General features: G+C 42.4%; 1 protein-coding gene across 9 annotated transcripts in view; it reads left to right on the forward strand.

Moving 5' to 3' along the window:
- NTNG1 (netrin G1) overlaps positions 1–13,083 on the forward strand; it is a 348,392-nt gene extending 335,309 nt beyond the window's left edge. For all 9 annotated transcript variants that reach the window (XM_086717715.1, XM_086717721.1, XM_086717712.1 and 6 more), the window contains one exon: positions 11,274–13,083. In XM_086717715.1, coding sequence (XP_086573841.1) covers positions 11,274–11,503 — 230 coding nt within the window. In that variant the 3' untranslated portion in view covers positions 11,504–13,083. The remainder of the gene's footprint in view (positions 1–11,273) is intronic.
- Positions 13,084–13,284: the final 201 nt, after the last annotated feature.

The raw sequence follows: 13,284 nt of genomic DNA on the forward strand, positions 1-13,284 counted from the left end.
CAATGTCTCACTTTACCTCTCTCTGTCTCCTTGAGCTCAGGAGCTAGTCTTACCTCCTACTGCCCAGAAACAAAATGAGGCCATTAAGGGAAAGTTACCTCCACTTCCCATTCCAGCCAATAAGCTTTATATGCATGTGTATCAATATCTATCTACCAATCTACTTGTCTGTCTACTAAAATAGATATATGCCCACTGTTCAGAAAAAGGCAGAGAACAAAAGACACATTGTATTTACATGTTCAGTAAATAATTTATCGGGCATCAGTTTGGTGCCAGGGACAGTGCCCATTACTGACTTATAACCACAGTGAGCATGTTAGATGTGGTGCAGACACATACAAGGGGAGCCCATAAGAGTCTCCCACAGGCTCAAGGCACATGAAATACGTTTTCTTCCAGGGCAGTTAAGCTGGACTCTGAGCCCCTATACTGGGATGGTAGTGGAGAATTCAGCTACAGTCATCACTGTGATCTGCCAATACAAGAATGTCCATGCATTTCATATCATCTGCACCGGTTAGCAGTGAGCTGGCCCTCAGGCTACAGATCCCTTTAACCCCAAGGGTTCTGCAGCTTCCATCCATACCTGGCACTGTTTAGTCTTTGGCAAGGCAAGGAATCTCAGTGCTTGGGGCCTTCTTTTTTTTTTTTTTTAATATAATTTATTGTCAAGTTATCTAACGTACAGTGTATACAGTGTGCTCTTGTTTTCAGGGTAGATTCCCATGATTCATCGCTTACATACAACACCCAGTGCTCATCCCAACAAGTACCCTCCTCAACGCCCATCTCCTATTTTCCCCTTCCCCCCATCAACCCTCAGTTTGTTCTCTGTATTTAAGAGTCTCTTATGGTTTGCCTCCCTTTTGAAACTATTTTTTTCCCCTTCCCTCCTCTCATGGTCTTCCGTTAAGTTTCTCAAATTCCACACATGAGTGAAAACATTTGCGGCCTTCTTAGGATTGTGGGACTATGTAGGAACTCTTTTTTCTTTTATGAGATAATTTGTTTTTGTAGTCTCAAATTTTTATTTAAATCCCAGTTAGTTAACATACTCCGAGATAATTTTTGGAGACATTTAAGATAACCAGCAGTTTGACTAGAAATATATATGAATAGCACAAATACTGAAATGTGGCAAAATTTGGTCACACGGATCATTTCTTACATGAATCACCTTTATCATCTCTGTAAAAGATGCCTTTTATGTTCTCAAGTAACAATAGCTCCTTTTATTAACATTTTTAATACTTTCAAAGGACTATATATTCTAGACAATTTGCAAAAAGTGAAAAGTATAAAGATGAAAATTAAAATTACTAAAATCACCCATACTCCCACCAGCCAGAGATAAACACTGGTCGCATTTTGGTACAGTTTGTTCTAGTACTTCTTGTAAGGTCTGTATTACGTAGGGCACGTGTAGGGGTGCATGTCTGTGCTTATGGAGATCATGCTGGATAAACATTTGTGCTGCTTTTCCTCCTGACATAGCGTCATGCCCTTTGAAATGGTGGTTTAGACCCTGATGTGTGTTGCATCGTGTGTGACTAAGCCTCCCAACAGGAGCCATCTTTCACCTCGGGCAAAAGAGTAGAGGCTGCACCTTTTTATTAAACTAGACAAGTGTGTTTTCTGATACCAGATGAGAAACTGTGTGATTTCTCAGCACGGTCTTTTGAGCACCTTGCCTGTGTCTGTGTCTGAAGGTGTTGACCTAAATAGGATTTCAATACATCATTAGTGATCGCTTTGGGAAAAGATACCCAGCCTTTGGCTTGTGGGATTCTCAGTGAATTAATTCTTTCTCAACATCAGCGGAGGGGTTTTTTTGGAGGGGGTGGTTGCAGAAGCTGAAAACTTGGGGGGTGTTTGGGCAGCGCCTCTCGCTCCTGAATTGGAGTCATCTGTGATTTCTCTCACGCTGGCTGTGTTGCTGCAAGCTGCAAACATAGGCTCCTTCAAAATGAACGTGGCTGTTTTTATGATGTTTTGAGCAGTGTTTCCTTGAACTGGACAAGAGCAAGTGTCACTCCCATAATCAGTGCCTTGAGATTAGATGAATATGAATAGAACGGCTTCTCTCTGATGTCAGAACCTGCTGTACTTCATTACCCACACATGTCTGAGCACCCAGCTGACAGCTCCCACATTGTTCCCGACGGCCCCTTCAGCTCTGCTCCTTGGCCTCATTACACCGAAACCAAGTAGACTGGATGCTGTCACACGGGCATTGTGCCACCAGCACCACTGTCCCCAGATGGATAGAGATGCAGCACGCAAGGTAGGCTGAGAGCAGGAAGGCAAAAATGTTTCCAATGGATGGCCTCCACGTTGCAGTCTAGATCCTGGTTTGCATCTGTATCTATCCCTGCCTCACCAAAGCAGAGGCTAAAGGTGGGCTGTGGGGTGGTACCCTCCCTGTTCCCCTGAAAACACACCTTCTGTACTCTGATCAGTACCCGAGAAGGCACATTGTGAGTACACAAGTCACCTTTGAACAGACAGGAACTGTGCACCCAAGCCAACTCACGGAACTGTTGTGGAGTACACAACAGTTGGATGTAAATAAATATTCAAGGACTGCACATTTCACCCCACAGGGGACACATAGATGCATCTTTGAGGGAGGACATTTGCTTCCATTTTCACTTCAGTGCCTTGAATTGAATAGGTAGTGATGAAATCCTCATCTGGCAGAGATAGGAGCAACAGCTCACTCTTCAACCCAGGCTTCTAACACTTGGCAGGGATTGGAAAGGTACTGAACATTAACAAAGTATACTTAGGTTATGTTTTATATTTTTTTAAACCACCTCCACATAATTTATCTTGAGGGTCCCAACAACTGTGAGGTGGGTGAACAGGACAAGCGTTACTACTCTTGCTTCAGAAATGAGGAAAGAGAGCCACAAAGAGGTTAAATGATTTCCCCAATTCACGCAGCCCATTAACTACAGAGACCAGTCTTGAATCACAAGTTCTCTTTGCCTCATTCTCTTCATACCATCTCATGCTTATAGTACAAGTCAGGAGAAAAACTATTCCTGCACTAGACAAGACTGACAAGCAAAACCAGTCAAGCAAAAAAAGCCACCTGAGTCATCACCAGGACTAATACTGGAGACGTCCAACAATCATCACGTATTTCATCAAAAAGAAGAGGAATTCCTCACTTTTTGCCTTTTCAGACAATAGGCTTACCATGATAATATGCATGCAAATCATAAAGTTCAAGAGAACTTTAGAAATACCTATGTCAAACTCTTCCCCTAACTCTGTAGCTGTCATCAGAATGTAAGCTCCCCAGAAGCAGCTGCATTGTCCACCTGGCTCCCGCTATGTGCCCATCGTCGAGAACAGTGACTGGTGGGATGATGGATGGATGGATGGATGGATGGATGGATGGATGGATGTGTGGATGGATGGATGGATGGATGGATGGATGGATGGATGTGTGGATGGATGGATGGATGGATGGATGGATGGATGGATGGATAGATGTCACTAACTGGCTTCATGATATGTCCAAAGCCTCACAACCTAATGATGGCTAGTCAGAACCAAAACTCATGTTTCATGCCTCTTAATGTTTTCTCCACCATACATGTACCAGTCATAGCCAGACACAAGTGAGAAGAGATGGAGGGAAATGCAGTTAGAGTACCCAGAATTCAAAAAAAGCCCATTAGACCATGGTCTGCAAAGTTTTTTCTATACCCCAGGAGCTAACCTGTAGGTTCAGTTTTATAGCTCCCAGCTCACAAGTTAGTATAACAGCCACCAAGGCTGAATAAATGGGTCATAATCATAGCTCTTCATCTCCCTGCCACAAAATCTCAAATGTCTAAATCAGAATTGAATGTTTCACACATGCCTTTGTTATTAGCCTGTTTGGTAGAGGTTATTCACTCTTTGACGTTTCTTTGAAAAGGACGGGAACAATTTGGAACATCTTTCCCTCGGCAATCCTGGGCTTGTTTCAGGTGGTGAAGGTAGAGGTCACTTTATTAATACAACCATCAAGGAAGGCTGTCATGGCAACACATTGCATCGATCCCTTGATGTGCCTGAGACAAAGCCAAAAAGAGAAACTTTCAAGTCTATAAATACAGACCCAGCATTGCTCAAGCATAGCAACTCACTGACAGGGTGAACCTAAATGTATAGCTTTGAACAAGACCCAAACAGAGAAAAGAAAACTTCCCTTTTGTAATGTAATGGATCATCATGACCATAACGGGTATAAGTGACCCTTCAGGTCAGAAAAGAAAAGAAGACTAGAGCAAGCAGCAGCATTAAGTTCTGGCTGGTGCCCATTTTGAGCATAGGGATCCTTCTCTATGTCTGCTTTTCCATTCCTTCCAGAAAGGACTAATAGAGGGAAAAGGAATCAAACTCTCATAATGCACATTTTGACAAGAGATTGCAGTTTGGGAGTAGGAAATGTGTATGACAAGGAACCTACAAAAAAGTTAAAGAATTGGATAATTTGGGGGTGCCTGGGTGGCTCAGTTAAGCATCCAACTTTGGCTCAGGTCATTATCTCGCGGTTTGTGAGTTTGAGCCCTGCATTGCTTTCTGCTGTCAGCACAGAGCCCAATTCAGATCCTCTGCCTGCCCCTCTCTCTCCACCCCTCCCCTGCCCCCTCTCTCTCTCTCAAAAAAAAAAAAAAAAAACTTAAAAAAAATTGAATAGTTAACTACATCCCTGTGGCTCATTATTCAAGCTAGAAAAAAAATAAGTAGCGAAAAAGGGAGGAAGAAATGCTGCGCATTCCTGTTTTTTCACTTTGAAAATTCTGAGTGTTTTTAGAAACTCATAGCAATTGTGGAAGCCTATTTATTTACCATTGTAGCTTGCTTACTGAAGCTGTGATCAGAGCTATTATGACACCTTGCCAACCACAAACTTTCCACCAGGATTCCACACTTCATCTTCTAGCCGTGTAACTGTTCAGGTCTAACATTAATACTGTAACCTTTCTATCAAGGGCCACAGATCATTTGGGTCACTCTACTTGAAAGCATTCCTAATATTGAAATGTCAGGGGGTTATAGATTATATGGTGTGATATTGGACACCCATACATGAATTATTTTTATCAATTGTAAAATTATCCTTCAGAATATGGCCAAACTATTAACAAAGAAGGATTAGCTTATCCAGTATCTAAGGATATCATAATAAAAGGTATCATAATAAAAACAATGGTGTCTAGCAAATAGCAATTTTCATCCAATACTGGATCAAGTGTTGGAAAAGGGATTGAAAAACAAACCTTCCCTGTTTACTGAGGTCACACACTCTTAGATTATCAATAGCAGTAAGGAAAAAATCAGAACATGTTTAATGTAAATACTTCCCAAAATAAGGTCAGAGTTTTTCGTTTGAGACAAATCCACACAGAAGGGCACCAAGTAAAGGAAGTGATAACTGCAAAAACTCCCCAGTTGGATTTTTAATCTGCAGTGACATGCCAGACAAGATGGCGATGATGACAGGACTGTAAATGGCTGTTCATCCTCATGCCAGTTCTATCAGCTGGTGGTAGATGCCTGAAACCTTATGTTGCAAGAAATCCGGAAGTGTGATGCAAGCGAGTGCCGTGGATAAGTAGCTATGTCTTCTCCATGGAGGAAGAGGAAATGGCAGCATGTGCAGCATATTTGCTGTTCCCAAACCAGACCTCTGCTATTTTTGGTTATATTTTATGTCTGAGCTGATTGGTATTTGGGGCTCTCCTAGAATGCGGTAGAAGTCTAGAAGATGTGAGATTCGATCCTGTCAACAAACACCTCAACCTAGGCGCAGTGTGGTCTGACAGCAGAACAGCCGACAATACAATATGAAGGTCAATACAAGTGACAACCTACTGAGGATTACAGAGGTGAATTATATTGTCTTGAGGAGCACAGGGTGCACACTGTACACCACCATTTACTGCGTTTCTCCTGAATGTTCTATTCTATGTAAAGAGCAGTAATATGCAAATCAAGAGACCTGATTTTAGCTCTAGTTCTTCCCTAAATTGCATTTGGTTTCCTCATCTAGAACTTGCCTAGTTTCCGGAGTCTCCTCAAGCTCTGATTTTACTGTTTCTAACAGGGCAAAGTAGAACAAATTACATGACAAGGCTGATTTTGGTTCCTCTCTCCTACTCTTTAATTATGAACAGTACTCAAGGGTCTGTCTTAGATCCCAAGCTTCTGTAATTACTCCCCTTCAAGGATAATCCACTCTTACATTTCAACTTCAAGTACTTATAGTTGCCTCTAACTCCCGAGCTGCACACCTACAAACTCACAATCCTCTGTGACCTAGAATCACCAAGACATCTTCATTCTCCTTTGCCCAGTATGTGTAAAGACAACTCCTCCTCATTGCCTGGCTGACATCCCCATTCAGAAATTCATCATGTTACCATCAGCGTTAATTGAAGAGAGATTCTTTGTTGTGGGGGCTGTCCTGTGCATTGAGGGATATTTAGCAGCCTCTCTGGCCTCTGTCCGGTAGCGGGCCCTGAGATGTGACACCCAAACATCTGTAGACATCGTCAAGTGTCTGCAGGGAGACAATGTCATCCACTGTGGAAAACCACTGCTTTAGACTGACAACCAAAGACCTCAGTGAAATGTTAGTTCTTTAAATTTCTTCAATCCTTTTTTAACTTATTCTGAAATCCCTTCTTACCAGATTCAATCAAGAATCAAATGCTTATTTTTCAATTTCTTTCACCCAACTCAAAGTGCCCTTCCTCATACTCTGCCAGTCTGTTTATCCTTAGACAGAGGCAACCACAGCAGGAAAACTTCTAGGCTTAATTTTATACCCTCATATGATCACTGCATTTTGTTGACATCTTTTCTTCTCAGAACGCTTCATGATCTTTCATTCTCTTCCTGTGGCCTAAATGCTGATATTCTTCAGTTTTCCAACTGGTGCCTTCATTTCTCCTTGCTGTGTATTCCACCAAGATCAGGTCTTGGTGATGACCACCATCACTCCTGCTCCAAACCTGTACCTCCAAGATGACCCACCTCCTGAATGGTTAACTAATTTTTCCAACTAATAACAAGACCCCTGAAGAAGAGCCTACAGACCCCCCAGAGTCAATAGGTCCAAGAAAAGTGCATTTTCATCCCTGACCGAAGTCTTCCTCCAATCTACATTTCTTAATAAATTACATTATAATGCATCCAAATACTGAAAATCACCCATTTCAAATCACCTGTGTCCAAATCTTCCCCTTCTCTCTCCCCAGTGCTCTAACCAGACCAAGCCCATTGTACTGAAGCATCTGGGTTGCATGGCTGGCTCCATGCAAAGGTCAGCCTCCAGTCTGTCCTTTCTCTAGCCAAGCCTCATCTGTCTATTTCCCCCTTAAAACCCCACCCTGGTCATAGGTCTTTGATGGCTTCCCATTGCCTGTTATTTCAACGCTGTGTTGTGTGTTATGTAGAGCTTACACAGTCATCAGGCCACAACCTACCTTTCCAGTCTCCATTTTCCCTTTGCACATCCAACATTCCAGCCACTGCAGTCCACTCACCATTCACTAGCGTGTCCCATGCATCTCTCACTCAGGCTCCTGTCAGGAAACTTGAAACCACACTAGGCATTTTGACAGAGAGAATTTATCAAAGGAAATCATTAAACAGGTGTTTTGGAATTTAGAAATGAGAGCCCCTGAAGTCACTCAGAGATAGTAACTATGTAAGCAGGGAGCAGCACCACTCCCAGGCAGAGGGCTTACAGGGAAGGGGATGGGTTATTAGAAACTAGAAGTACAGGGGGAGACCGCACAGACATGGAACCTGCATCTCTGAGGAGATGTAATGCCTGGCTGCTCCTAGTACCTCTGCAACATGGGCAAGGGCCCCTTGGAGCCGAGCTCAAACCTCTAGGGAAGGAATGCTGCTAGGTTGGTGCAGGGACCTTCTAAGGGTGAGATAAAGCTGGTTCTGAGTAAAGCTATGCACTGGGACCAAATGCTGCTATTGGGATGAAGGGCCATCGTGGGGCAACAATGTTAGGAAGAGCCATCAAATGGGAAAAGGGAAATCTCTTCACCTTCTCCAGTGCCTTTAGTGCCCCCTGTTGGTGGAAGCCAAGAGACAATTTGGAGAAGGAAGGGTGGGTTAGAGTTGAGAGACAATTGCTTAATAACCAGCACTCTGCACTTCCCTGTCTCCTTATCCATACTCATACAGCTTCCCCATCCATAATGCTCTTCCAACCAATATCTGCCTGGAGTGCACCATTGTTTAAATACAATCTCCTTTCTAATCTTCTCTAATCTTCCCCCAAATAATTATTTCCACTAGCATTTTGCAAATATTTCCTTTCTAGTCTTCTTTGGTCTCACAGTTACTTGTGTATGTTCATTTTATTTGTTTTCTGCCAAACTGTGAACTTCTTTAGGGCAGGTAGAGTTACAACCATAGAATGGAGCAGGGTGCCTGGCACACAACAGATGTTGGCTGAGATGGATGGAATCAATAAAGGCATGTCAATGAAATTAATATTAGATCACTTCTTGTACATATTTTATCTTCCCAACCAGACTTGAACTCCACAAGAGCAGAGTTCACGCTTTATAATATTTTTTAAAAACTGTTTCATGGTGTTCAGTACAAGGCTTCGTATGCTGAAGAAGAGCTCAGTGATATTTGTTAACCACCTAGTTTATTCGTTAAGCATCACAAATTTGGTCCAAAAAGACATGAAGATGGAGGATAGATGTATGAAGAGCAGGTAAGATCTGTAGTTAGGTTTAGACGTGCTTCTAGCACATGACTCCAACAGAGTGCTGTTCATACGCTGAAGTTCTGTGTTTGTTGAATAGCACAATCGGGAGACTAAATGTAAAATGTCTTATAGTGAATTGTAAAGTGATGAAATATATTCTAGGTTTGATTTCTTTTCTGTTTACCTCTTACAGAAAAATAGATATCCCCAATTCACGGTATTATGAATCCTGGGTTACATCTCTTCCTTGCATATTTATTGAATTTCTCACACTTCCCAACATCAACTAGCAGATTATTTAAATGTAGGAAAGGTATTGAATCTGAACTTAATCACCAGCTTCTTGAAAAAAGAAAAAAAAGAAATAAAGAAAGAAACCTCTGTTCAACTGATTTACATTCAAGTCCAAGAAGAAAAATAGCTTTTTTTTTTTTTAAGGGGAGCAATATTTAATTAACTATTGATTTCTTCTCAATTATTCAAGGCAAGCAATTATCGATATTGATGGAACAGATATTTCCCTACCTCCAGTGCCCAAATGAAAGGAAATATCCCATTCAGCAATCTGCTGCCGGGAACAAGAAATGCTGAGAATCTTTAACTTTAAATGGAAACAGTTATTTGGATCTGTTTATTCCATGTTGCCCCAATTAAACAGATATTTCCTGAAGTGTAAGCAAAACAAAATCCTGAAAACCTAGGTATGCTTCTCAAATTAACAACAACCATCTCTGACCATGGGTGTAACCATTCTACCCTTGTCATTTTGCCTCGCAGCCACAGATCTTGGCATTTTTTAAACCATGACACATAAAATACCATCATTTGGGTCTCATATTCAAGATTTCTACCACCCAATGAGAGGTAGCTTAAATAATCATTAGAACCCCTGAGACACTACCGTGTATATCAATATTTTGAGCCTCAAGGATTTGGTAGGCCTTAATAGTCACTTCTGACATTTACAGACAGCAAATGTGGGTACATTTGAAAATTATACCAGTGAGTGATGCAGCTGCCTTAGAGGTTGCCAAAGAGTTACTGTGGAAGAAGGTAAAAGAAGGCCTTGTTTAGGGCACTTTGTTATGAACTCTGTGAGTGTCCGCTACCATCATTCCTCAGCTCATTTGCACACAGGGCATTAGCACATTTGTGTGTAAGAAGCTTCTTTTGAAGGTGACATGACTGCTGAACATGATTAATGGACAAGCAACATTCTCTATTGAATTACTACTTGGGAGGTTTTTTTTTTTTTTTTAATACTTTGCACTTGATAATAATATTAAGTGTGTGCGTGAGTGCGTGTGTGTGTGTGTGTGTGTGTGTGTGTGTGTGTATGTGTGTGTCTGTGTTTAATTCACGTGGTACCCCTGGGGAAATTTGACCATGACATTTTTTAAAAATGAAAAATGTTATAATTTATAAAAATCTATTTTTTCTGCTTTGCCCCTACCCCCAACTCCAGAGTGGTTCTATATATTAAGTGCTTAAGCAGCATATGTTGCTGGGAAGTGTTCTTGGCTCTTTTACTCTTTGTTATTATTTTAATTTCCCTGGGTCCTATTTAACATTCTGCTAAATCAGTGAAACCTTGATTATCTAAAAGAATAGGAGACATGGAATTAATGAGGATAACCAGAACTTTGAAATAAGTAATTATTAGAGATGAAAATTACATGACAGGGACCATGAATGAATTGCAGTATCTGGAATTGCTTGCTTGATTTATTCAAACGGATTCTATTAATTGATGGACAGAGTGAAATTTTGGTAATCAGGGTTTCATCACCGCATTTTTTACTATTCGGGGGAAATCAAGGTAACCTTGGACTCTACTTCCCATATTTACATGGCAATGAATATCCTAATAGGGCTGTCAGGGGTAAATATGACCGCTCGTCCTCCCTCTCCTCCCACAAAACCACTTTCTCTCTTCTGATCTGGCTGCCCGCCTGCCTGGAGCATGCTGCCTGTCCCCTGACCGGTCCCCTCTCCCCTCGTGCTTCCCTGTTGGCTCGGTCTTCCTGCATGCAGCGGCTGGAATCACCTGCAGGGAGAATGGCCCACCCCTTAGAGGTTCTTGGTCATTTCAGCAATACTGCTTTGCATTTTAACTTCCATTCACCTGGCTTCAAAACTCTGCATTCTTGTACGGGGCACTCGCCCTTTAAAAACCCGGGAGGTCCCAACAGGTCCCAGTTCTATGAAGAGAAGATACTGCCAAACCAGTATTACATTCCTTCGTATTCGATAGCCTGAAATGGACAATGATACCATCCAGGATTGCAGCAAAAATCTATAGGAAAAGGACAAATATGATCATTAAAAAAATAAAAAGGCAGCGAACTACATTCGTTTGGAAATTGGAGTCACATGCTTAGTTTGTGGAGGGGAGGGGGGAAGCACAAGATCGATAGAGATTTTTTTTAAGCTGAAAAACACGATGTACTAGATGAACTTAAATTGATTCTGCTTCTCCTCCCCGCGCCCCGCCCCACCCCCACCCCTCGTTCTGCAGCGAATGTCTGCGACAACGAGCTCCTGCACTGCCAGAACGGAGGGACGTGCCACAACAACGTGCGCTGCCTGTGTCCGGCCGCGTACACGGGCATCCTGTGCGAGAAGCTGCGGTGCGAGGAGGCGGGCAGCTGCGGCTCCGACTCGGGCCAGGGGGCGCCCCCTCCCGGCTCCCCGGCGCTGCTGCTGCTGGCCGCGCTGCTGGGCACAGCCAGCCCCCTGCTGTTCTAGATGGGCCACCAGCCACCGGCCGGGGCGCGTGCCCGCCCGGGAGGGGGAGCCAACGCAACGCGAGCATTCGCTGCTAACATAGGAAACACACACTCAGACACCCCCACTCAAACACCGTGTACAAACTAAGAAGGCCTAACTGAACTAAGCCATATTTATCAGCCGTGGACAGCACATCCCGAGTCAAGACTGTTACTTTCTGACTCCAGAGGAGTTGGCAGCTGTTGATACCATCACCGCAAATCACATTGCCAGCTGCAGAGCATATTGCCCATCGGAAAGGCTGTGACAGCCCCTGAAACAGGAAGGACAACAAACAAATCAAGCAACCTAAAAACATTCGCTACTCTCCCGCGGGGTGCCCCAGCACCACTGGCCCGGTGTGTGGACCAACCAAATAGAAGCATTCTTTGCTGGCAGTGCACTGTGGGTATAAGGAAATCTGTTACAAGCTGCCATATTGGCCTGCTTCAGTCCCTGAACCCCTTCCAACCTGTGCTTTAGTGAACGTTGCTCTGTAACCCTTGTTGGTTGAAAGATTTCTTTGTCTGATGTTAGTAATGCACATGTGTAACAACCCCCTCCAAAAGCTCAAGCCAGTCATACCCCGTATATCTTAGCAGCACTGTTATCCCAGTGCAAGCACACATCCACTGTCCAAGAGTGGCTATAGGAAAAAAAAAGAAAAAAGAAAAAAAAAAAAAAAAGAAAGTGTATCTATCCTTTTGTATTCAAATGAAGTTATTTTTCTTGAAATACTGTAATATGTAGATTTTTTGTATTCTTGCCAATTTGTGTTACCAGACAATCTGTTGATGTATCTAATTCGAATCAGCAAAGACTGACATTTTATTTTGTCCTCTTCGGTTCTGTTTTGTTTCATTGTGCAGAGATTTCTCTGTAAGGGCAACGAACGTGCTGGCATCAAAGAATATCAGTTTACATATAATAACAAGTGTAATAAGATTCCACCAAAGGACATTCTAAGTGTTTTCTTGTTGCTTTAACACTGGAAGATTTAAAGAATAAAAATTCCTGCGTAAATGATTTCAGGAATTTGTATTGCAATTTCTTAAGATGAACGGAGCAGCCAGCGAGCAGTTCCACACTCACTTTACTGGTTTCTCTGTGGACTGAATACATTCAGCTGATGAATTTAGTACCCAGGAAGATGGATTGATGTTCACTAGCTTGGACAACTTCTGCAAAACATGAGACTATTTCCACTTGGGAAAAAATTATAACAGCAAAAAAAAAAAAAAAAAGTCTAAATGATTGCCAAGATTATGCCAAAGCCTGTTGGCAGAGTACTAAGAGACTTTGATTTTTTAAGTCATGCTATTTTCACAGATTGATGTGATCATGTGACTCTAGGGATGCTGATCTATGTATCTTTGCAAATACAGTGTTTACATGGAGTATCATGAGAGAAAACCTGGAGAACCAGGAAATTCGCAGGGAATTTGAGTGATTAGCAATTTGAATATATTCAGACTTAGTATTTAGAGGAAATATCAAAATATACAGCAGCAAGTAGACATGACTGCTGTTCCTGAGAATAAAGTTTGTTTTAAGTACCACCCGAGGTGTAATAAATTGTTTCTGCCTTTTATCAGGCCAATTACTGTGCAAGGCAGCAAGGGGAGGTGGGTGCGGGAGAACCCTCGCAAACTTTCACAGTGGCTCAAAAAGTGTGTGTTCCGTTCCAGGCACACTGTTGTCCTACAGGTTACAAGCGTGTTAGCAGCAGCATCTCCTGGAATCAAAAACAATTTTCAGCC

The sequence above is a fragment of the Puma concolor genome, chromosome C1, assembly GCF_028749965.1.
Source record: "Puma concolor isolate L17-30 chromosome C1, mPumCon1.1.hap2, whole genome shotgun sequence".
Taxonomy (NCBI): domain Eukaryota; kingdom Metazoa; phylum Chordata; class Mammalia; order Carnivora; family Felidae; genus Puma; species Puma concolor.